The 26,550-nt window shown below is 40.9% G+C and overlaps 1 protein-coding gene across 2 annotated transcripts in view; it reads left to right on the top strand.

The window, feature by feature from the left end:
• The window catches only part of NWD2 (NACHT and WD repeat domain containing 2), a 162,124-nt gene extending 138,099 nt beyond the window's left edge, over positions 1 to 24,025 (top strand). For both annotated transcript variants that reach the window (XM_019636094.1, XM_019636095.1), the window contains 4 exons: positions 7,139 to 7,342; positions 9,310 to 9,454; positions 13,348 to 13,937; positions 17,857 to 24,025. In XM_019636094.1, the coding sequence (XP_019491639.1) occupies positions 7,139 to 7,342; positions 9,310 to 9,454; positions 13,348 to 13,937; positions 17,857 to 21,789 (4,872 nt within the window). In that variant the 3' untranslated portion in view covers positions 21,790 to 24,025. The remainder of the gene's footprint in view (positions 1 to 7,138; positions 7,343 to 9,309; positions 9,455 to 13,347; positions 13,938 to 17,856) is intronic.
• The last annotated feature ends 2,525 nt before the right edge of the window (positions 24,026 to 26,550 follow it).

Raw genomic sequence — 26,550 nt, 5'->3', positions numbered from 1 at the left:
ATCCTATTTCCAAATCTAATTTTTTAGTATGTTCAACACAAGCTCACTATGTACAAATTGTGGAAATGGATATTTTTGGCCCATAAACAGACGCCAGCACTATCTAATCATTATACACTGTGAATTTCATCATGGATATCTGGATAATTGAATGCATTGAAATAAAAAATACTAAACTTCATATGCTAAATATGTCTGCTAGCATCCATTCTTGGCAACCCTGCATGCAAGAGTGTATCTCTAATGCTTGAGAGAGAAACGGTTTTCATTACACTTATGTCTGGTGGTGCCAAAGATAGGACCTTTCTTAAATATCTTATCCAGATCATTATTTAGTGGACGTTATTTAGTTCTAACAGATAATGTGTTAGTCACTTTTCATTATTTCCTAATTTATTCACCCATCATGCCCTGTATCATGTATCAGTCACAATTCTCCAGAGAAATAGAACTAATAATAGGCATATATATATATATATATATGCAAGCAGAGACCCAGGAAAGCCAGTGGTAGCCCCAGCCTGAACCCAAAGGCCCGAGACCCAGCACTGCCAATGGTATAAGTCCCAGTGTGAGTGCAGAAGACCAATGTCCCACCGTGAAGTCAGGCAGAGAGGGGACTCTCCCTTCCTTTACCTCTTTGTTCTGTTCAGGCCTACAACCGATTGGATGATATCCACCCACACTGGAGAAGGCAACCTGCTTTACTCGGTCTGCTGATTCTGGATGCTACCTCATCCAGAAACATCTCACAGACATACCAGAAACAGTGTTTAGCCAGCTAGCTGAGCATTCATGGTACAGTGAGTGTGACACATGAAATTAACTGCCACCTCCCCCTTTCTCCATTTACTTTTGGTTCTTGTGACACATGAAACAAAATTTGAGTAACTGAGTTGCAATTCACTTCTAAAGAAAGTACCTTATGTTACGTTTGTATTAAAACATTTAACAGTCAGTTGTGAAAGTGTTTCATGATTTTAAAAAACATTAAGAAAATAAGATTAAGTGTGTGAGGCAGGTGCAGCTGACTCTTCGGTGTGGTTCGGTTGTTATTATTCCGCAGGAGAGCTCTGACTGGGAAGGTTGGAGGTGAGCTCCAGGGAAGATACCACAACCATCTCTGACCATCCACCCAACAATAAGTCAGACAAAAAGAATGCCACCACCCGGGTCCGTACCGTTGAACTTGCTGTAGTCCCTGTGAACAGTGTCCCTAGGGGTGCACAATGCATGGACTGCAGGGCCATACATGGTGGCCCTGCCAAGGCCACTGGCTGGAAGAGCCGTCACAAGCAAAGAAGTCATCTAAAGTCACTCATGGAAGGGAGTGTAGCACAATCACTTGAAGAAGTAGAAAGGAAGGAAGGAAGGAAGAAAGAAAGAAAGGAAGGAAGGAAAGGGGAGGTTATTGAATGAAACACCCCACATTCAAGTGCTGCGTCTTCTTAGAGAAGTGGTCTTGGGCGAGCCAAGTGAGGGCTGTGAGCCTTGGCGTCCTCTTCTGCCCTGCTTCACAGAATCATGAACATTAAAAGAGATTATGTATTGTATCTATAAATGTGGGCTTTATTTCAATAATTAAAGGGGAAGCTTATAGAGAGGAAGGAAGAGTACCACCCGCCTTGCTTTAGGGACTGGGTTTGGAGGAATGGGGCATTTACAGAGTAGGTGCCTCAGCTTGTTACAGCACCAGTTGTGGACGGGAATTTCTCCTTTCCCTTCCATCCGCCTCCGAGAGCGATGGCTCATAAAGCCCAGGGAGCACTCGCCCACCTCCCTGCAAAGCATGGTATCCATAACCCCCAAAATACCCTGCCCTCACCTCTTTCCTGGCATTCTACAACAGAGCAAAGACAAGGACGTAGTGAAGTCACCAGCACCTTCGAGAATACCTCAATCCCTCTGTTCTGTTTGCTACAATAAAAATTGGATACCATCACACTCAAACCCCAAAGAGTCTCAGATTGCAAGCCTGGCCAGAACTAACTGCATGTAAAGAGCAGAGAGGGGATGGAGGGGAAACACTGTTTGCCCAATGGAAAAGAAAAATCAATTGAGGGGATAGAAACTGTGATATCAGAGTCTTTCAAAGCAGTGGCTTAGATGAAAGATGGCCTTAGAGAAGGAAAGGGCGATACGAAAAGTAGAGAGTCTTCTTACATTTAAGTTCCCATTATAAGGAACTCAATAGTTCATAAAATATTTCCTTTCTTTTCTTAAATTGTGGTAAAATTCATATAAAATTAACCATTTAAAAGTAAACAATCCGTGGCTCAGCTAAAATAAAAAAACCAACAAATAAAAGTAAACAATCCAGTGGCATTTAGTACATTTATAATGTTGAGCAACTGCCTCCTATATCAAGTTCCACAGCATCTGGAAGTATTTCTTAGGCTAGAATTCTACATGCAGAAACTACAGTTAAAAATATTAAAAATTTTCTTGAACTTTTCATCCATTTTGACTTAACTCCCTATTGTATTTGAGCACTTGGATGGATTGTTACTGTCTAACTAATATGACTTATCTTCAGTGTTTGAGAATGGGCCAATTTAATCTTTTCACATTTGATTTGATGGATAGGAGAGGTGGTTATGGATTTCTTCAGACAGGTGAAATCCCATATGTTTATGTTTATTGACAGTGTTTGAACAATTCAATGAAAAGTGGAAAATTATTTCACACATACGAGTATGCATTTTTTTCCATACAGGATCACACAGGCAGATTGATCAGAGGTATAACTAATAAACATGAGCCCCAATGCAAAATCGAATACAGTCCCTCAACTCTCTACCAAATTTCTCCCACAAACAGGCAAAGTTGGTTTAACTATGCAAAAGAAAAAAATGAGCTTCTTAAACATTGTTATCAGAAAGCTGTGTAAAATCTGTTACTTTTTTGGTGGTGGGAGCGAATATCCTATTGCCACTGAAGAAAGAAGGTAGCTTTCTTGCTCATACTTTCTGTAGCTGCCCTAGTGTCATCCATGCATACACCTCATGGCTTCAAATCTAAGAGATAGGCTGAGTAGGAAACGGAGACCGGATGCCATCTTGCCACCTCCACCCTTACTGCCAGCCTCTTAGGCATCGCCTCATATCTCTACCCCTGCTCTGAGCCATTGACCATAGGAGCTGGACCCTGCAACTGAGTTGGACTAACTTTTTCTCTTAATTGACTCTCTTCTGGCCCTGGTAGATATAGACATGCTTTGTGATTTACCTTAGAACTAAAACTACATAGAAATGCCCCCCAAAAAAAACCTTCCTGAAAAATCGGGTAGCAAGCTTCTATTTCTCGTCTATTTCTCAAATAGCAAGATAAGATTGAGTGAGGCAGATGCCTGTCTTAGATGCCTAAAAAGTAACTGCTTCATGATTTATGAGCATTCCATCCAAAGGAAGAATCAATAGAGAAAAGGAAAAGGTTTGGGGAGAACAATCCAATAAGTAACTTTAAGCCTATAGCACATTATTGCTGTTCTGAAGTTCTATATTACCACTTTATACATAGTAGGCGCTCGATATATATTTGTTACTTGAATTGGATGAGGGATTTTTTTTTCTTCTTTAGTAATCTCTCCTCTAAAGAACATTTTGCCTTACTCTATCGATTAAATAATCATAGTATTTGGTGCCAGCTCTTCAACTCAAATAAAAAATTATTTTTAAATAGCATTCGATTTTTGTAGTGATCTGCTGTGTTCTCCATCCTGCCCCTTCAGTGTTTGCTGACCATTACTCTGGAGACCACATAGGCATTGCTCATCCATCGCAGTCATTCTCAAATTTTAGATTCATTTATAATCTTATTTTAAAATCCAGATTCCTAGGCTCCCCAACCACAGTGTCCTTTAGGTCTGAGAAGGGATCTAATAACCTACATCTTAACGAGCACTCTGGGTGATCCGAGTACAGATAATCCATGGAGCATATTTTAGAAACTGATCCATAGATTTGACTCTGCCCTAGACTCTGGAACCAGCCTTATTTAGGGCAGAGAGAAGAGGAAGAACCAACAGTTCATAACCTGCTAGTGCAGTGATGACGCGACTGCTTTTGGACATGATCTCGTTTCGCTAGCCATCATTATGTCTTCTTTCCCACTTCATGCCCAAAATCCAGCCTTGGGTATCGACAGCTGAGTCCATGACCTTCCTGGTCTTCATTGATTGCAGGATGGATAACTGTCAATTACTAAATCCCATATTTAATGTTCTGCCTGTCCACCAGGTCTTCCAACCACGGCCAAACTCCACCCGTACGCCTTTTTTGGATTCCTCCTGTAGCTACTGTTTACAAGACTTCTCATTACATACCTTGCCCATGTGGGTTTGCTGAGAATGGCTCATCCCAGCACTAAAACTTCACTCCTCATGACAGCCAGCCCTTACAGAGGATGTTGACTGTCCTTACCCAGAATCAACCCAGGGGTATAGGATAATTAGCGGCTGGCTACCGTGAGAGATCATCTCCCTCTGTATCTGTGGCAGAATGAGAGATTGTGCCCACGCATTTACCCAAGTTTAACATAAGAGATTTTAGAAGAGGAACTGTTAAAAGTGAGAAAACTCAAAATAACCTTTTTATTGTTGCATACAGCCTGTGGTCAAGAATAGCACCAAATAAATGCCAATTAAAATAAAAATGTTTTTAATTGGCCTTCAGGCTGATACACCGAGTTGGCGTTAGAACACCCTTACCTCAAAAGAACCCACTGTAAACCTTCATTTACCATGCTGAAATAATGAAGACAGATGATGTGGAGTTCCTCCATTCAAGTCCCTTCCAAAGGGATTTATGCTCCCAAAGAGAACAAACAGGTTGTACCTGCCTCCTGCCTGGTCCTTGAGGTTCATACTGAGGTGATCTGAGCTTGAAACACTGAGTTCAGTTAGCCACAGTCACCTTGGGTAAGCCAGTTAGATGAGATGGATTATGTTCCAAGAAGATGGAGAGGTCATGGACCAACCAGGGATGTGTTTAAACGGTACCTGCGAAAAGACTACAGGCTGAAATGAGGGTCGCCAACAAAACCGGTACCATCCCAAAGTGTTACTCTACCTGTTGAGAGCTGAACTTTTATCCTTGAATACAAGAAAAAGCTTCAGATGAGAACAGAGCAAACTCTAAGGATTTCTTTCCATCTTGGTGTCTTCATTTATTCCACAAATATGTTTTCTAATATTTTCTATGTGCTTGGAGTAAACAGCTCCAGGCTCTGTCCTCCTGGGGTTTACCATCTTGTAGTAGCGTTTAGGTCATGAATTTATTTTGGACACAGATCTACCCAGGACGTTTATTCTCTCACCTGCCTGGAGGCTATGAAAAGAACACTGACGGTATTGCAGTGGTAGGCAGCAGACGTAGTAAGAAGTGCCCCAAGGAAGCCAAGCTGTAGTTCACACCCCAATCACATTCCTTGGGTAAATAGGCTTGAAGTTCATGGTAAAGGTGCTCGTCAACAGGAGGCAAGGATGAAGATGGCCACAAATTAAACAGAAATCTTCCCATGGATGCTATCATGCAGACAAACTTGCCTTAATTATAGAGATTTGTGTTAGAGCTCCTTTGTGTTCCTTCCTTGTGTCTACCACATAAGTCATTGAAGAGAAAGTGAAATACTGGGTGATATTAAGCTAATATTTTTGTTAGCTTAAACCAGTGGTTCAGGCAGCTGGAGGGCCTGCTATAAGAAAACACAGATTGCTCAGCCCCATTCCCCCAAGCTTTTGATTCAGGAAGTCTGGGGCAGGGCCTAAGAATCTGCCCGCCTGACAAGTTCCCAGGTGTTGCCATGCTGCTCGTCCATGGGCCACATTTTGAAAATCACGGGCTTGTGTAAAAATTTAGAGGGATTCAAAGTGTTGCTCCACAAAGGAGTATAGACAACATCACTAGGTTTAAAATTTTTTAAATATCTGGTGTTTTTTTCACTACGAAACAATACATATGTATTGCCCAAAAAACTACGTGTTCTAATAAAAAAGCAATAAATTCATAAAACAGCCTAAGTAAATTTAAAACAACCCACTCAAAGATAGCCACTGATAACCTTGCTGTGTATTCTTATAAAACCTCTTTTATGGGTATATGTATGTTTATGTATGTACATAAACAATATTCTCATATATATGACAGAATATATATAGGAAACGTTGGAATCATCGAATAGATACTGTTTTGTAATTTACCTTTTCAATTACTAATATACTATAAACACCTTTCTAGGTCAATACAGTTCTAGAACATAATTTGGTACATCTGAATAGAGATACCATAAATATTTCAGTGTTTCCCTTTGCTGGGCATTTACGTTGTTATTCCAGCCCTTTACTGTTAAAACAGGTTCAGCATAAATATTCTGGTAAGTCTTTATGTACATCCTTAATTATTTTCTAAAGTCAAATTCCCAGAAGAAAAGTTGCCAAGTCAAAATGTATATAGATTTTTAAGGCTTCTAATACATATCGCCAGAATACCCTTCAAAGAAACATTGGATCAATTTACACACCCATCAGCCCTATGTGGGGGTTTTCTCACACCTCCACATAACACTGAGCAAGTTTCTGCCAATTTAATAGGGAGAATATAATATCTTTTTTATATTTTGAATTGTTTTCAGTTACCTGTGGGGCTGATAGTAACATTGCATTCAATGATTTCATACTTCTTTCATTTGTAGCTGTGTAAACCTGGGGCTTAAAAATCATACTATTAACTCCTCACAAAGCAATTCTTTGGTTTGAGAGTTCACATGGTTGATATTTCATAGGATCCGGCATGTCATTTTTTTGTTGTCACGAAAAAACAAAAGATCTCATGAGAAGAACAACTTTTGTTGTAGTATGTAAACTTGGGGAACATAAATCTACTACAAAATTCTGTATTTTGAATTTATCTATGATATGCAATCTCATTTCTCAGCATGTGAAGAGTTTGTTATAAATACAATTTTAGTTATGAAATAATCCATGGGAAAGAAGTATCCACTGTGATTAAAAGACAAAACGGATGGAACAATGTATCTTAGAATCTATTTGTTCACATTTATGGAGTGACCACATGATGTTGAATACTAAAATGCTCTTCCTTGGTGATACACTAAACTGAACTTTCTTGTTGATACACAGGGACTCTTAGGTGAAAAATATGGGAACATCCGAATCCCTGGAGAAGTGGAAGCCTCCGAGTTTGAAATGATTTTGGATGCTGCCATCGAGGCAAAGCTGGAGACCAAGTTACTTGAAGAGTGGTACTGTCGCGATGAGAACTCCGTGCCAGCCGCTTATTACCTCAGACCCAAGTCAGAAATGCTGAAAAGCAATAAAAATGCAGTAAGTGTCTGTCCATTACTTTAAACTGTTTGTCATCCGGGAGTGGTTTTCTCCACAGAAAGGGCACAGTGGACAGAAAGTTATTCTGCCTTGGGCCCTAGATTTCCTTTTAACAACAAAATTCAAAGCTAAGAAACCTTCCAATTTTTGTCTCATCTTTCTTTTTAGCACCTCAGACTTTCCTTCTGGGGTCATTTCCTTCTTCCTGAAATACATCTTTTGGAAGTTCCACTAATGAAGGTGTACTGGAGATAAGCTCGCTCAGTGTTTGTTTATCTGAAAATATTCTTATTTTTCCCATTTTGCTATATAGCTACTTATTTGTTCTGATTGATATACGCCATGCTTCTTATATTTGTGAATTCATGTATTCTGTCATTTCTGGAAAATGCTCAGCCACCATCTCATTAAATAATGTCTCTCCTCTATTTTCTTTGTTTTTTTCTGTTTTGCTCTTTAATTAGATGTACATTACATTATCTCAATCTGTCTTCTATGTCTCTTATTTCTCCTTTACATTATCAATTTCCTTATCTCTCCGTGCTGCTTTACAGGAGATTATTTTAGATCTTTTTTCCAGTTTACCAATTTTTTTTCTTCGGCTTGTGTCCACTCTGTCCATACATTGAGTTTTCAAGTTCAACAGTTATATTTTTAATTTGTGAAAGTTTTTTTTGTTTGTTTGTTTGGTGAGGTGGTCTTCTTAAATCTGCCTATTTTTTATAATCTCTCATTTTTTAATTCAATACTTTTCCTTTATCATTTCATACATAAGCTAATTTATATTCTTGTGTTTTATGTAGAATCTTGGAGTGGGGTTGATTCCTGCATGAGTATGTTGGAAATACTGTTGTCTCCTCTCCAACTTGGTTCCCAAATGTATCTATTATGTGTCCCCTGAAACTAAATGAAAGGGAAAGAGAAAATGGGTGGGCCCATTCATTGCATAGAATTTTTAGAGAGATTGCAAAGAAGGCATAGACTCCATCCCTTTTCCAAAGAAAATATCATTAATACATTTAGCACCCAGGCAGCTCTGAGAGGAGGAAAAGGCCCTGGGTTAGTGACATTTCTTCATTTAAGGACCTTGTATAATTGTCATTCTGATATTTAACATAAACCATTTTCTACATGCAATATGAAATCATGCCAGAATCCTTGATTCTTTTTCTTCCCCTTTCACATGCATTATTCAAAGTAATTATCTGCAAGGATATTGCTTCTATAAAGAAGAATGTTGAGGTGAACACAAACCATTCCCCAGTTAAATAGGCCAGGAGTAAAGTAAATGTATCTATCAAGAAACATGATACCTCAAGAAACCAGGTTTACGCAGTGGTTTGGGAGCATTTGCTCCTATGTTACTATTTAATTGGCTTTAGTTGTTCCGCCTTCATTTAATTCTATGATCCTCTAAGGAAATTTAAATTATTCTCTAAACCTCACATGATATTTCCTTATAAACTATTATTAAATAAGTGAATGTGTGAATAAGATTATCCTCAAGACTCTATAAATGTTACTTTCTTGGTAGGCATTCCTCCTATTTCATTTCCTAAAGGAGCATTAAAAATAAATGATGAAGAAACAACTAAAGACAATTAAATAGTAGTGTAAGAGTACCTCCCCTTTAACTTTCTCTCGTCTTTAGAGTATGCTGAAGAGGTGATTTTGTGATGACACTTGTGCCAAACTCAAGAGGGAAATACATGGCATAATAAGAAAACCCAACAAGCAAATCCTGTGTGGATTCACACCCTTGTGTAACTTGGAAAAGCTCACATATAACATGGAAATATTTTCTTACTTTTATGGTTAGTGGGGTATTAAATTAGATACTATCTGTTAAGCACCTATCACAGCATTGGCACGTACTAAACCTTCAATTAATAATAGTTCTTTTGCTCTTAAATATTGGTTTTCCTTTGATGGTTTTAAGACTATATCTCACTTTTACATTGCCATAGATGCAGCCTTCTGCTAATGCTGAGAATGAGAAGACCTGGCAAGAGATATCAGATGAGATCAAGAAGATATTTAAGGCTGCTGTAAAACTGTTACATGAAAAGGGGAAGATGAAACACAGCCAAGCTAAGAGGTACCTGTTCTCAGGTAATTTTTATACATCCTTGGTACACTGAGGAATAGATAAATAATAGATGTTTTCACTGCTTCTCTTTGATCGTCCTGTAAATGTAATTTCATTTACTGCCTGGTGAAATTTAATCTTTCTAAATGTTTCTATCTCCTGGAGAGACATGTTCTTTTGTTTTAACTCATAGATATGACTTTACTTGAGGATTTCTCCAGAAAATGTGATTTTAAAAGAAGTCAGAGGAGGCTGGATATAATAGACCAAACTCTGCCAGTGTTTCTCAGTTGAACTGTTTGTTCATTCATTCATTCATTCACTCACTTACTCAGTAAACATTCATTGAGTGCATACTATGTGACAAGCACTAAGGATATGGCAGTGAATAAGAAGGCGTGGTCTCTGCTGTCCCAGAACTTATTTGTTATAATAAGTAGGCAAAATAAATGATAGGCAAATAATCAAATAAATGAACAAGGCCATTTCAGAAAGGATCAGTGCTATAAATAAAACATAACACAGTAATAGGATGATAGGGGCTGATGAAGAGTGCAGGGGTCCAGATTTAGATGGAGTGGGCAATAAAGAGAAGGCTTTCAAGCTACATGACAGAAGAAATCAGAGCCAGCAGTCCTGTATCCAAGGTAGAGAGTTCCTGGCAGAGGAATCACCAAGTTCAAGATCCCTAAGACAGGAATGTGCTAGCAAGTTCCGGGAACAGGAAGAAGATAAAGGTAGTCAGACCCTGGGAGGGAGAGATGAAGTCAGAAGGTGGGCTCGGGTCATCATAAGAATCTTATGTTTTATTCTGGGTAAGATGGGAAGTCATCCAAGATTATGAAGTAAGGCAATAGCAGGAGTAATTTAACCTTAAAATGAAAATCTCCCCAGGGGTCGGCCGAGTGGCTCAGATGGTTAAGAGTTAGCCTAACAACGCGAGCTCTGAGCAACAGGGCGCCTTCGATTGGGTTCCTACATGGGCCAGTAATGCTGTGCCCTTTACAGCTATGATGGTGAACAACAGCTCGACCTGGAGCTGGGCTGCCATGAGCTACTGTGAGTGGCTGGCAGCTGGCATGCGCTTTCTTGAGCTGCTGTGAGCTGCTGTGAGCCGCCGTGAGCAGCCGTTCAATAGCCGGTGACCAATCTGCCTCAGCCAGGAAGACCACAATGATAATACCAACATAGGCCAGTGAAGCGACGTCCTCCACAACCAGACTGAAGAACAAAAGAACAGCAACTTGTCTATTCCCCTTCCCTAATTCCCCAACACTATTCCCCTCTCCCGATTCCCCAATAAAACCTTTAAAAAAATAAAAACCTCCCCATCTAGTAAGCAGAGACTCACTTGTCCACCTTTCTCAGCCATAGAAAGGAGGCTTTATTTTTATAAGTTGCACAGGAAACTACAGAGCTGAAGGAATATGCCAGTTTTCAGGGGACAAAAACTACTGGGTAAAATGAATCAAATATGTAGCATTTATTTTGAAAGTTGATAGTAAAGAATTATTGAGGAAAAAGAATAGTATTTGCATCTTCAGATTGGTTTTGTGAATGGTTTCGCAAAGCATTTGTAAAAACTTAAAAGGCACTCGATACCATTCTCCCTGGATACATGTATTCCAGCTCAGAGAAATTATAAATAATTTTGAAAAATTCATTCTCTGGAAGGTGTCAAAAATTAAGTCTTATTTTAGGTTTTCCTGAAAATACGAAAATTGGCAGGAATAAGTACTATTGTCAGAATACACAGATTAACAAGTATCCTTGTTCCTTTGGGAACTTTTTGATCCATTTTTGAGGCTCTGGTTCTTCATCTTTATCAAAGGTAAACCATATTGTTTTTTGGGTTCTTTTGTTTTTTTAAAATATTTTATTGGGGAATTGGGGGAGGGGAACAGCGTTGGGGACTCGGGGAAGGGGAACACCCTCTCTTTTTTTCCCCTTGAGCCATGCCTAGATGGGCTCTACCACCTTAGTTTGTCTTTATCTCTTTTTACGTTGCATTTACTATCAACACTCCTCATTGACACACTCTTTCCAAAGAGGTGATACTGATGTCAATTAATTTACAGTTGACTTGTTTTCTGGGAGTCAGAGGTAACAGTGCATATCTCTGAATATCATCCATTATTTATAGATACTACAGTTTGGCCACTTTCTTTCTCTTCGTGACACTCAGAATGTAGCACCCACTAATCCTACAGGCCCCCTAGCATTTTACACAAATGCCTAGAAAAGATATAGGCCGAAAGCTGCTTTCCACAGTATCCCATAATGTCGAGATTTTTTTCATCTTCCCTAGTCTACATTATAACTTCTTACTCTTCTATAAAAAGAAGATGACACATTAGTTGTACAGGCTCCTTTAACTGGCCTCCTTAATCAACTTGCCTGATTAAAACCCCGTGCAAAACATACTTACAAAAATGGCATAGCTCGCTCAACCCAGGTCGCTATAAACATATCTTTTTCACTTGAGTCACACATTTGTATCAATTGATATTATTACCGAAAAAATATCATCATGAGAACTCTACTAAACGGCATCATTTTTAAATAAAATTCCCACCTTAATAGTTACTTTATAGAATACATGTATGTAGTGATGTTGGAATTGTGGACAGCACATTGAAATGGGTTAGCCTATGGCCAGCTCAGCCCAGTGTACTTGGAACCTCATCCCCTCACCGCTGCTTCCATCAGATCCAGCTCAGTAGTCACCCCCTTCGGAAGACCTTCCCCTGACCTCTCCAAGTGGGTTAGACCCGCCCCCATAATTTGCTCTCATCACACCATGTTGTTCTTCTTCATGGCACAGAAAACAATCATAATAAATACATTTATTTGTGGGACTCTATGATTGACGTCTCCCACCCTCCACTAGACTGTAAGCTCTATAATGGTCTTTTCTCTCAACATTATCTGTTTTCTCTCACCATTGTGTCTTGAGCACCAAGCAGCATGCCTGGCACATAGCAGGTGCTCAATTAAGACCAACTGGATGAAGGAAAGCAAAAGGGGAGGGAGAGAAGAAAGAAGGGAGGGAGAGAGGGCAGCCAGTTTTAAAAGACTGCTTGCCTTAAAATGCATTTCCATTGGTTTCTTTCATTCGTTTTTATTTTTCTTCCCTAAAACCATGCACAAGTGATGTTTTTATTACTACAGATCCAATTTTAAATGTTCTTATGGGGCCTCAAGTGATTTGTAATGTATATGTACTTGTATGTAAGAGTACCAGTATGTATTATAAGCCAAAATATTGTTTATCTTAGAATAAAGTTATATACTAAGTTATTTTTCTCTACCTGTTCTGTTGGATATAATGGGATTTAACAGTGACATGAATAATTCAGATCGATCAATAATCAGAACATGATTATATTTTGAATATGCTTTTGTATTTATATTTAAACATATCTATCTGGGATACAATGCACCTCAAACAAAATGGTAATGCTACAATGTAAAGGGGAGACTGACAAGAAAGGAGTAGAGTAGATATGTCTTTTGGCCTCTTCGTTGGTTTTTCCTCATCCTATCTGGTCACTGCTCTTCACTCTTAGAACTCCTGAAGTCTGAGAGGAAACTCAGCAGGAACTTAAAATAATCAACTATAAACTTGGTATGCTTTCTTTCTTATGCTTATGTTCAACCTCTCCCCCAAAACCCGATCCCCCCCCCCCATTGGGGAAGACATTAAGGAATTTTATTTAAAACCCATTGTTCCAGGTTCCAGGCTGCCTAGGAAAACAGAAATAGGAAATGAAGAAATTACTGTATCGACGACGACTCTGCTACACGCTATAAGCAAAATAATCTACCACTAAGGAGTTGAGAATTAAGTGCTGGGAGTGTGCTGCGTGGTTTTTTTTGCTCTAGGCAGTAAACTCTTTGTCTTATTTTCTTTCAGCTATAGAGGATGAGTTTGACTTCGCTCTCGGAAAGCAAACTCCAGCGTTCCTAAAGAAATGCGTCTGCTACATTAGGAAAATTGCTAACATTGAACGTTTTGTGAAAATCCCAGAGATGGGAAAATACATGGATATAACTGGGACAGAACCAAGGATTATTCGGGACCCAGAAGCCCAAGAGAAGCTGATAAAACTCAGGGATGAATTTATTCCTACGATTGTCGCGTCATCTAATCTGAGAGTGTACACATCTGTTACTCATTGTGACATGAAACTAGGCTATTCCCAGGAAATAGAAAATCATTACATAGAAGGACTTGGTAAGCAATTTTATGAGGACATGATTGATATAATACAGGCAACAGTACAACAGAATTTTGACACTGAAACTGATACGCTTTACGACGAAATCCTCCAGCATTCGTCATTATGTAAAACATATGCCTCTTTCTACGAGTACAAATGCGAATCTCTGAACATAGTGCACAAATACATTCTTCCAAGCAAAACCGGACACATCAACCCACTTATTATATATGGCGGACCATGTACTGGGAAGACCCTTCTGCTGGCTGAGGCAGCAAAGAAGGTAAAAAATAAATTTTAAAAAAGCCTATTCTTTTATGTGTATATCTGTAAAAACTTTTATTTGGTGGAAAAGATAAACTGATCAAATTCATTTCCATTTTCTGTGTTTAGTGTCTGAATTATAACCAGTCCTGTTGGATGGACACTTCAGTGTTCCTCTTTGGAGGTGTAAGTCATATTGAAAGAATAGGGGTGTAACTGTAGAACAGCTTTATTTTTTTGTCCCATTGTTCAAACTTATGACATGGGGATAAAAACTAGGGCAGATCTCACAACCATTCTCATCCCTCAACAAAGACAAACCCTCCAGTTAGTTCATGAAATCAGTCTCAGTTCAGCACTTAATATGTCTCGTCTAAAATGAAACGTTAAAGGCCAGTCTCCATTTCCCAGCCGAGGCTTACCATAAGCAAGCTATCCTCAGTGGGCGACAGGGACATGGCCACCTTCTCCTTTCTTTCTGCACGTAGCAGTCCCTCCCCTCCATTCCTAATGCCAACCACATTTCTGATCCCTATAGGGTTGCAGTTCAGGGGATGTAGGAAAGGTAAGGGGGCCGGAAAGTTCTTACATGACCAGTACTGTTCTGAACTGGGCTCTGCACTTTCTGGGCTTTGCATGTGTGTAAAGCTGCCTCCCGTCTCTTCTGAGGCCTTTTCATGGTTTCCTAAAGGTCCTTCCCCTTTGCATCCCTGTTCTCACTGAGCAGCTCTCACCTATAGTTCCTTAGACACAGGGAATGCGTCTCTTTCTAGCTGGTCACTTCCGTGGCTCCTAGGCATCCAGCGACACACTTCTAAGTGTCTTTCTACCAAGATCCTCTCTGCAGCCCAGCAAACTCCCTTAGACAGGACCTGGGAAAAATCAATGAAAACCTTTTTCAGCTCACTTTTTCCAGTGGCCCACGTTTGATACATGGAAAACAATAGGGTATTTTTTTCCCCAAGAAATTCCAGCTCCAATACAGCAGTCTCTATCACAGCAGCTAGCCAGCCTCAGTCAGGCAACCTCCATATTTCTCAGATGTCACCAGACACAGACGACCATGTCCCCCAAGCTGTGGGGGACACCCTGTAAGTGGTCCATTGTAGCCCCTTTCCCTAGGCTACAAGTGAGGGGTGGCACCTCTCAGCCTTCCTCCTTGGAAGTGAGATGGTGATAGATACCACCCACAGTACTCTAATCTCTAAGTGTTTGCTTGGACTCTTGAATCTCTTTTTTAGGCTAGAGGAAGTTAGTCCACTAAAGATAGCAAAACTGGTTCTCACAACTTCCTTTCAAGTTCTGCATGGAAGGCCTGGAAACTCACCCTGGAATGTGGAATCTATTGTCTTGGCCCCTCAGGCTAAACTGGACTCAACTACTTCTATTTTTAACCTTCTCTTACATTTATTATCAAAATCTGATGGTTTCTATTCTCTGGTGTTACTTCAGCATCTCTGTATTGTTCTTCCCATGCTTAGTCTTGTAAGAACAGACTTCGTGAACTTCATGAACATTCTCAAAAACTATCACATTCTACACAACCTCAATTAGGTCATCGTGAGGACAAGAACAGGGAGAGTTGTGCTGCATCTTATGTGGGGATTAGGTTCCAAAGTGCTCTCACAGGTGAAAATTGGGTATACCAAACTTACTCTTAAAAAGTCCTTAGGAAGGCCAATTCACCATTTCCCAATACGCCAAGCAGCTGCTGGTTTTTCTTCTTGTGCTAGAAGATACAGTTCTTTCTTTAACTGAACACCAATTGAAGTGGCTGGCTTATTTTAGGGGCCACGCTGCATCAAAATAAATGTGTGTGTGTGTGTGTGTGTGTGTGTGTGCATGTGCGCACACGCATGTGTATCTTTGAACACAAATTTGTATGTGAATTTTCAAACTTCAGGAGTATTCCAAGTAAGCAAGACGGTAACACTATGACAGGCCCACAGGAACTGAAAAAAAAAAAAAGAGAGAGAGAAAACATTCACATATGCCATTTCTCACTTGCACCAGGGCTTTTTTCATTGTGGAGGAGGGAAGGGGAAAAGTGGTTGGAAGCCAAGTATTGTTGACTTTGGCTGAGTGAAATGTGCACGTTAGGCGACTCCACGCGCTCTAGCACAGGAGGTAAACAAGCACATAGGACATGCTGGCGGGCCTGTGTGCACAAGCAATCAAAGCAGGCACAGTGTGGTAACAGTCAAGTTGATCAATTTGAAAATGGCTTTCTGAGCTCTTGCTGTTCTGGATAGTTTGTCCAACTCACAGAGTGCATCTTATTCACCCTCGAGAACTCTGGGACCCCAAGGAGACTTGCCTGTTTCTAGGTTCCCTGCCCGTGTTTCTCGTGCCTCTCTCCTGGGCAACGTCTGCCCCCAGCCACCTCCACCACCCATCACCTGCACTCTCTGTGACCTCGTGTTCCTTGTGAGGGTGCAGACATCTTGTGTGAATCGCATGGTTATCTCCTGTGTACCCACCATTTCCGTGGGTGTGAGCTCATGGTCAGAGGAACTCTCTCTACAGTTACCATACAGTCATCAACACAGGGCTGGAGGGACAGAGGAGGACGCATGTCACCATCATAAGCAGCCCATGTAGGCACCACGGATTGTGTTCTGTTTCAGATTTGCCAGCAAAGGCAGCTGTAGGATGGCAGGCTTAGCTTCCTCCCAATCAGCTGCCAACGTTGGGCTAAATGACAATAAAATGCTCATTTCCTTAATAGCTCATTCTGAAACTGACAGCCATAAATCTTTTCTAAATTTATTCATACTTTAGCTTGAACTTTTTCTCTTGAGGAACGAAGAGTTTCATAAACTTATTTTCTAATGTATTAAAGTATACTGCCTTTCTAAGGATTATCGTTGGTGAATTCCAAGGATTACTGAAAGATGTTATCACCCTAAAAATACACTTTAGAGTGTTTTATGCTTTGATCATATCCCTTCTTGTTGTTGAGTTTCCAGACAGAAAAATACTAAATTTAGTAAATTCCTCATATATTTTATCTCTATAACTTTACAATTGAGAGAGAGAGAGAGAGAGAGAGAGAGAGAGAGAGAGAGAGAGCACACTAGAATGTCAGATTAACTTCTACTCCAATTTTGTCCACTGGTAACCATTTAACTCTGAGCAAGTCATTTCTCCAGCTGGGAACTCAGTCTGCTCCTCTGTTACAGGATACTGTAATGCACATGTGCCCTATAGAGAGATAATGTGAGGATAATGACTCCCTGTTTATATAGTAAACTATTATAATGCACAAATTTAGCAAAACTCTTTTAACTGGCATTACATATTTAACCAGATTTTTATGACAATGATAAATAATCATAATAATGACCCTATAGCTTCACAATATAATAAAATGTCTCTGAATCATAAAAGATTGTATACAATGTCATTTTAGTACTCAGTATTTTTATCACGTTTTAATTAACTAGAAATTTGGTCAGCCATATATGACATTATATGATCTCAACTAATGAAAATATTTGACTCTATGTAATATTTAAATCATTATTTAATCTAGGGACTAAACGCATATGTATTAAGAACGTACTATGTGCCGACAACCATGCCAGGAAATGGGATTCAGTGATAAAAACTGACCTTATTAGATATTCAGATTTGCTGTTTATGAGACACTTTGTAACTTTTACAAAACAAGCTTAACGTTCCCATATGGTTGAACAACACAATTATCACTGTTTTATTACCTTTAGTAGACTAATCCTGAGGGTCTCACCCATAGATTTGAGTGCATAGTTTTGTGATAGTTCTTTGACCTTATCAGAAGGTTTTTCCGTTTCCTGGTTCTGGACTACTTTCTGCATGGTCTAGGTTGCCAGAAGTCTGACCTCTGGAGAGAAGAAATGTGGTATATGACCGTGTGAATACATATTACCATTCTAAATGCCACCTTTATGTTTTAGGCTTATGGCTGGCTACATGAAGACACAGGACCAGAATCAGACCCAGTAATAGTTGTGCGATTTCTAGGAAGCACAGACATGAGTACGGACCTCAGGACTCTCCTTCTAAGTGTTTGTGAACAACTGGCAGTTAACTACCGGTGTCTGGTTCAGAGCTACCCTAAGAAGATACATGACCTCCGCGACTTGTTTATAAATCTTTTGAATGAGTCTTCATTGCAGAGACCGCTAGTAATAATATTCGACGCCCTAGAGCAGCTCTCAGAGAATGACGAGGCCAGGAAGCTTTGGTGGCTCCCAGCTCACCTTCCCCGTTTCGTACGGATAGTCCTCTCCACACTGCCCAACAAACATGGGATCCTGCAGAAACTAAGGTGCCTTATCCATGAAGAACACAATTACATCGAGCTGACTGCCCGGGACAGGAAGATGTGCAGCCAGGTCCTCAAACACCAGCTCCTGCGAGTCAAAAGGAAGGTCACATCGGGCCAGCAGATATACGTGAACAACGCATTCTCCAAGTGCACACTGCCCATGTTTGTGAACCTGACCTTCAGGGAGGTGAGATATTGGCGCTCTCACAAAGACGTTGATGAATCCTCCCTCTGTGTCACCGTTCATGAAAGTATAGAGCAGCTATTCTGGTCTTTGGAGAAGACGTGTGGTCAGAAACTGGTCTCCAGGGCTCTTGGTTACATCACCATGGCCAAAATGGGTTTGAGTGAAATGGAACTGGAGGACGTGTTGGCTCTAGACAACAGTGTTATGAATGAGCTCAATGAGAACACCAGGCCCAGCAATCCCCTGAGAGTACCTTATTTGTACATCTCGAGGCTCAAGGACGGTCTCAGTGGATACTTAATAGAAAGACACGTGAAGAACCTCACACTCCTGGTCTGGGCCAATAGACACCTGCAGCTCATAGCCCAGAAGCTGTATCTGCAGGACGACAGTGCCCTGCGTGAAATGCACACCATCCTGGCAGATTATTTTCTGGGGGTCTGGTCAGGGGGCAGGAGGAAAGCTTTCTGCCTTGAAGACCCCTACTTGAATGGCTGTCTTGATTTGGAGAACAGAAGCCTGCTTGAGGAAGAAAAGCACTTCATGGAACAGGCTTCTTTTGACAGGCAGGCCCCAGAACAGCCCTGGGTGTTCCAGTGTAATCCACTGGAGCCTGACATCTTTTTTGTCAATCATCGGAAAATGTCTGAGCTCTTGTACCACCTGACGAGGTGTGGAAAAACCGATGACCTGCTTTATGGCATCATCATGAACTTCAGCTGGCTTTACACCATGATCAAAATCGGCCAGTTCGACAAAGTGCTTTCAGACATCGAACTGGCTTACAACTACTCGCAAGAGAAGGAGCTGAAGTTCCTGGCAAGCACCCTCCGCAGCATCAAAAACAAGGTCATTGCATTTCCCGGTTCCCTTTCAGCAGAGCTTCAGCAAAGACTGCTGCCTGTCATAAGTTCCCTGCCCAAACTGAGACACCTCCTACTAGAGTGTGACAAAGATGGGCCCAAATATTGCTCCATTGTGCCATTGCATTCGTCCATGGATGTGACATATAGCCCAGAGCGCCTTCCCTTGTCATCTAGTCACCTGCATGTCACTGAGATCCTGCCTACGTGTAACCCAAGTACTGTCCTCACAGCTTTAGAAAATGGTTCTATCAGCACCTGGGATGTGGAAACTCGTCAACTACTCAGGCAAATCACAACAGCCCAGTCTGTCATCCTGGGCATGAAACTCACCAGTGACGAAAAGTATCTGGTGGTGGCTACAACGAACAACACCTTGTTGATTTATGACAATGTAAATTCTTGTCTCCTGTCTGAAGTGGAAATCAAAGGGACCAAGCATGGAAGTGGTTCCACCTACATCAATGGATTCACACTGTCTGTCAACCATGCCCTTGCATGGCTTGAAGCCAGCAAAGATGTCACTGTCATCGATCTGCTCTACGGATGGCCCCTTTACCAGTTCCACTGCTGGTATGAAGTGACCTGTGTCCAGTGCTCTCTGGATGGCGTGTACGCTTTCTGTGGACAATACTTGAACACCACCACCATATTTCATTTAGGGAGTGGAGAAAAGCTATGCACGGTGACATCTGAATTTTCAAGTGGGTTTGTGAAGTTTCTTCTCATCTTGGACACAGCTCAAGAAATGGTCATGGTAGATAGTGAGGGAAGCCTTTCTGTTTGGAATACGGAGGACATTTCCAACCCCCAGTTGACTGATGACTTTGACTGCCGGAGAGAAGACAGTGAGGTGGTCAGCATTGAACTTTCAGAGGACCAAAGTGCAATTCTGATCTGCAAAGCCCTCAGCATTGAGCTCTTAGATACGGGCATGTGGAAGGTGGCTGAAAAGTTTCGAGCTAAGCACAATGAACGCTTTGTATCTGCCGTGCTGTCCAAAAATGGAGATTGCATCATCGCAACCATGGAAAATACCTCAGCTGTGTTTTTTTGGAGGCGGGACACAGGACAATGTATGGCCAGCTTACAGGAAATCTCAGGTACCATAGTTAAGTTGGTGAAATCCAGTCACCACAATATGCTGCTATCATTATCAACCAGCGGTGTTCTCTCCATTTGGGACATAGATATAATCACAGCTATGTCCAACATAGATAAGACTGGAAAGCCCATCCAGAGCCTGGTGTTGCCTGCTAGAGGGGAAATCATTTACTCCCTCGACGGCTCTGATTGTGTTCATAAGTGGAACTTCAGCAGTGGGTTCATTGAGGCAGTATTTAAACATGAAGGGATAGTTGAGCACTGCGTGCTGACATCCTCTGGAGACATAATGGTGACATCTGATGACAAAAGCAGCCAGTACGTCTGGCACACCAGCAGTGGTGAAAACCTCTTCCGCATTAATGGACAGAGAATATCTCAGCTGCTAATTACACACAATGACCAGTTTGTGGTCTCTCTCTGTGAGGAAAATGCCTCCCGGGTTTGGAGACTGGCCACGGGCCACCGGGTCTGTAACATTCTGACCACTTTGCAGAATGCCTTTATAACCTCTGCAAATACCTTCGTGGTGGGAATGACCAAAAGCAAAGTGCTGGCCGTCAGTCTGTGGACAGGAAGTATCACCAAAAAATTCTGCTGTGAAGATGGCACCACCATTGTGAATTTTAAACTGATCCCCGACTGTCCTGACATCATCGTCTTTATCACGTCGGCTGAGACAGTGAATATCTGGAGTCTGACAGATGAAGTGATCTGTCGCCGTGTGCAACTGCCAAACAACTTCTTGAAAAATCTAGAGGATTTTGAAATTTCTCCCAATGGAAAGCTAGGCATTATATCCCGGGGAGATGAAAATATCAACGTGCTAGACTTGCACAGCGGTAAATTACGTGTGGTTCACGCCTCTGGGGTCATTTGGCGCCAGAGGTTGTCTCGAGATGGTCGCTACCTGGTCTACATTTGTTTCCGAAATGGGGAGGAAGAGGACGAAAACGGGGCAATATCCAGTTTAATTGTAATGAGACTGGCTGACGGAAAAAATATTGGTGCTTGTTCCCTTTACAAAACACCAACTTTTCTTGCCCTCTCGCAGAGGCACCTGAACATCATTGTGGGTTTTGACGACGGGAGTATAGGGATATACACAGTAGTGGACCGCGTAGATGCCGCACTGAAAATTAAAATTGCCACTTCGAATAGCAGACAGATATTCAACAATGCAACACAGACCTCCAGATCAAAGTGTAATAGTTACTGCTTCAAAGTGTCTGTGGATTGCTTATGGAGAGAGTCTACCGAGGTCTTTGCAAGAGACAGTCCCATCACAGTGAGTGACTCCACTGAGCCCAACGAGGCGACACCCTCCAAGAAACACAATTCTTGCTATGATCGGGTGTGCTCCGCCCTGGAATCCAGGAGCCACAGCTATGCCCCTGACAATTGACAAAATGTTTATCTTGCTCAGCAGAAATACATGATACACATATAAAAGAAAAAAAATAACAGTATCTTCTGTATCACAAATGATAGACTACTCATTTCTTAAGAGACAGGAAAGATGCCAGAGTTCCACTGTTAATTATTAATGTGCTCATGAAATGTACAGAAATGTGAAACTGGTTATGAGTTTGGCCTTTTTGTCAAAGTTTATCCTGAAATGAAATCTTGACAGAATTTCTAGAAATCCTATGTGAATGGCTACATCAACTAGAGGTGAGAGGGTCGTTTTAAAATCGTGTGGGAAGAAGCAGCATAACTCACCCCCTTGTTTCAGATGAGAGATGCTAGAGACCATTTGGACTGGAACTAGTGCTACAGAAATTGGTTGAAATCGTGAACACAAAGAGCTATTTGACTTTAAATGATTGTGTGGCTATAAGTAAACACAGCCTTAATCTCTCTTTACATTTTACAATCCTGACAACTGTGTAAACCCAGTCTGCAGATGGAAGGTCTAAAGGTGCAAAACACTGTAACAAAAATGCCCAAATGTACCCCCAAGAGAAAGGACATGAAATGAGAGGCCACACACTGGACTGGGACAAGAACTACCTACCACTATCATAGGGCTACTGAACACACAGAGTCAGTCTTCGTGAAAATGTAGTTGTGACAATTGCATGCGAGGGTTTCTGTATAATGGAACATGTGATTTTTTTAAAACTATTTCCTGGGCTGCAAAAGAACACATTTAATAAGAAACCACAATCTTCTTGTGTCTTTTTGAAATGCCTCTTTGTGCTGGGTGTAAGGAAGAATTACAGAAAGGGCATTACAGATGTGGTCCAAACACCTGTTCATTTCTATCATTGTGCTAACAGAAGTGTGTGCTATTCAGTCAATTGTATGGAAGCATAAATTATTTCCTGAGTCCCTGCAGTAAATCTTCATAGAAAGGAAGCTCTCTCAACATGCTATCTATGATAACACTGATGACATTTGCCTTACTCTTTCATTCCTCCTCTTTCCTGTGTAAAATGCAGATAGGTGACCAAATACTCTGGGACAAACTGAATATGCCTGTCTTTGTGCTAAAATATTCCATAAATCTTAAGGGTGTCCAAAGGTTCTTTATTGTCCCTGTTTGTAATCACTTTCTTACTTCTACACACCATACGTATGCTTCTTTAACTGTCACCCTTTCCGATTGAGGACGCTTCGGAGACTTTTCCAGTCTTCTCCAATTCAAAGCAGAAGCTGTGAAATGTATTAAATCATTTTTAAAAACTATTTCATCTATTTAATAGAAAATACCACATCCCAAAAGGGGAGAGTGATTTTCTTCCTTCCATATCCTCCACATGGCATGTCCTTGGATAACTTTCTAAAGGGTGTCAGTAAGTGGTGGTTTGGTTTGGTTTGATTTCAAAGTGGCAGTAGTGACTAGAGGAGGCAGAATAATAAACAAGGAACTGACTCACTTTGGACCCAGCTCTGCCATGAACTCATCAGGTAATGGTAGGCAGATCTTTCACCTCCCCACTGTACTGTTTCTGTAAACTGCAAAATAAAAAGATCATGGTAGCATCTGCTAGGGATGCTGGGAGCCATGTAAGAAAAAAATGCAGTGACACCTTGACTGCTGACACTAATGGGAGAAACAAGTGATCTAAGCCATGGGGAATCCAAGTCAATTGTATTTCACTTTGGAAAGAGATGTAATTCAGATAAAACACCCCAATCCCTGGTGAAAGGCTTTTTCAGTGTGTTTTCCTGGTCTGGCTACCAGCCAGGGAGGAGGTAGCTGGGAGAAGGCCCAGCGCACGGACAGATAGCCTGCAGTTGATTGTATGAGTCAATGCTTTTTTCAGCTCTTTGGAGGCAACACATCTTATGCCTGTCATTATCAGTTGGACCTCCATGCCACATATTTCTAAATTAAATGCCTAGATGGATTAAACGTTGTGTGGGAATGTTCTGTGTAACAGCCAATAGAGTTTTAACAAGTGACTTGAATGATTTTTCCTAACTTGTTTGCAACTGATAGCTCATATTGAATGTTTTTATGTAAACTTTGTATTGTTGGGAAGAATTACCCAATCAGAGATTTATATTTTCATAAATGTTACATTTAGTTAAATTTTGTTACAGAGTTGTTACACTAGAAAATTATTGCAGTCTTCAAATAATATACAGTCTTGTGTATGTTTTGTTTGTATGAATAAAAGATAAACTATGTAGATATGTGGTGTTTGTTTTTCTCCCCCAACTTAGACAGATGTAGTTAGAGATCTTTAGTAGTAGTAATAGTAGCAATAATAGTAATAATAATAATAATTAGTTCATGCCTACCGAGTGCTTATTGTACATCAGGTACTATTTTCAGAGCTTCGTATGTACTAAGCCATGTAATATTCACAACAGCTTTATGAGGTAGATACCATTAGTATTCCAAATTTACATATGAAGAAACCTATAAACACAGGTCAAGGGAGAATAGCTGAACAGGATTTCAATGCACCATCAATGTCTTTTTTGTCAACTTTCTCATAACATTGAGTATCCAGTAGGCACTTACTGATAGTGACCTATAAGATGTTTTCTAACTTGAAGATGAGAAACTAGGCTAGGTTCTGAAGATCACTGGAGGTCTTTGCAAAAGCTCAGGATTTTCAGGTGCGCTGCAATAGTTGATGTACTATTCATTCAGCAAATATTTATTTGGGCCTACATTTTGCCAAGAATACAAAGGTTAATAAAAATAGCTCCTGCCTTCTAGGATTTCAAAGTCTTAACAGGAAAAACAGATAGGCAACAATTCTATGTGTAAGTTCAAGGACAGTGTGCTTCCCTCTGGAGCTGGGGTGGAAGTGGGAAGGATGATAATCAAGGAGTCATCCCACTCGTAGATTCTCTACAGGTAAGATACCATGAGGAATTTTCCCATACATACTTTTTCTATTTCTCACCTCTTGGATCTGAGAATCCACCCCTGCCCACCCCCACCACACACACACACACACACACACACACACACACACACACACAATTTTTAAAAACGGCAGCAATGAGAGCTTAAGTGAGGATAACAAGGAAATAATCAGGTGAAACCTTTTGTCTAGTTTCACGAAACAATTATTCTCAGAGAAACTTAAAATTAAGGTGCTAAGAAAATAATTAGAATACCCATTGGGTTTATCGCCTCCATCTTCATGTGACTTCAAGACTTACTTTTGTTTAAAATGTACCCCCACTGAACATGATTCCATTATGCATGCTAGGGAATTCCTTTGGACTCAATGAAGGTTAAACCTTCTTCTCTCTTGGTTCTCAGAGAAAATGTAGAGGAGCTGGCCATAAATATTTGCATAAAAGCATTTCATATGCATGGGATTTGTTGTTTAACTAAGTAACTTCTATCCTAGGGTCAAAAACACAACAAATACTGCATGTTTGTTATGTCCAAGGCATTATGCTGTGCCCTAGGGTGATTTGAAAATTAGTCACATACAACTCCTGCCAGAATCTTACAATCTAAAGGAGACACAACTAAATCAGATGTAAGACAGGCTGTGATACAAATTTATTAATAAAATTGAAAGCCAAGTGCTGAGGATACACTGCAAAGGGACAATTAACTCTGGGAATCAAAAAGTGCGGCCAAGAGGAGGTGACTGATAGCTGAGGCTTAAAGGATAAGTAGAATTTAGCTGTCAGAATATCAGAAAAGACATTTCAGGTGAAGGAAGCTATATTAGCAAAAACAGGGAGAGTCAAAGCAAATTTTGGATGAGCTCAAATGCTAGCTTGGGATTTTAGATTTTATTGGGTAGTCAACAGGGAATTGTGAAAAAAAATTTGAGAAGAAGAATGGCCAGATTGGAATGGTATTTTAGAATGATTCAGGCAGTGCTGTCAGATGGATTAGAGATGGAAGAGGCCAGAAGCTGGGAGACCAATGAAGAACCTATTGCAATGACCTGAGACCAAAAGTTTAAGAACTTGATCTTAGTATAGTGGCAGTGAGAATGCTAAGAGGGAGAGCAATTCAAGAATGATTTCAGGGGCCAGGCAAGTGGCGCGTTGGTTAAGAGTTGGCTTGGGATGCCAGCTCTGAGCAGCAGGGCCCCAGTTCGGATCCCACATGAGGGCCAGTGACACTGCCCTCTACAGCTAAGATGGTGAACAATAGCTCGACCGGGAGCTGGGCTGCTGTGAGTCGCCAGCAATGGCGTAGGCTGCAGTGAAGCTGCAGTGGGCTGCCATAAGCTACCATGTGTGGCCAGCAGCCAGCGTGAGCGGCTGGTAGCTGGTGTGAGCTGCCAAGAGCCTCCATGAGTGGCCGTCCTGGGGCCGATGACAGATCTGCCTCACCCGGGAAGAGCTCAATGATAATACCAAAATGGGCCAGTGAAGCAACATCCTCCACAACTAGACTGAAGAACAAAAGGACAGCAACTTGTTTGTTCCCCTTCCCCGATTCCCCAACGCTGTTCCCCTCCCCCAATTCCCCAATAAAATCTTTATAAAAAAAAAAAGAGTGATTTCAGGACTTAACTGACAGAGGTGGGTGATGAAGGAGAGGGAAAACAAATAATTTTCTATTGCAATTGGGTGGATAGCAGAGGTGCAAATGTAAAATGAACACGATAGGAGATGAAAGTTGGAGAAATAATACAGTTGGACCTAGAGAGTGGAAAAGTTAAGACCTCTATACAGGTAATTGGAAATATGTTATCCATCCAATGGAGAAATCTGAGATAAA

Source organism: Hipposideros armiger, unplaced genomic scaffold (genome assembly GCF_001890085.2).
Source record: "Hipposideros armiger isolate ML-2016 unplaced genomic scaffold, ASM189008v1 scaffold_26, whole genome shotgun sequence".
NCBI lineage: Eukaryota > Metazoa > Chordata > Mammalia > Chiroptera > Hipposideridae > Hipposideros > Hipposideros armiger.
Note: the sequence above shows the minus strand (reverse complement) of the source record. Positions and strands in the feature narration are given on the sequence as shown.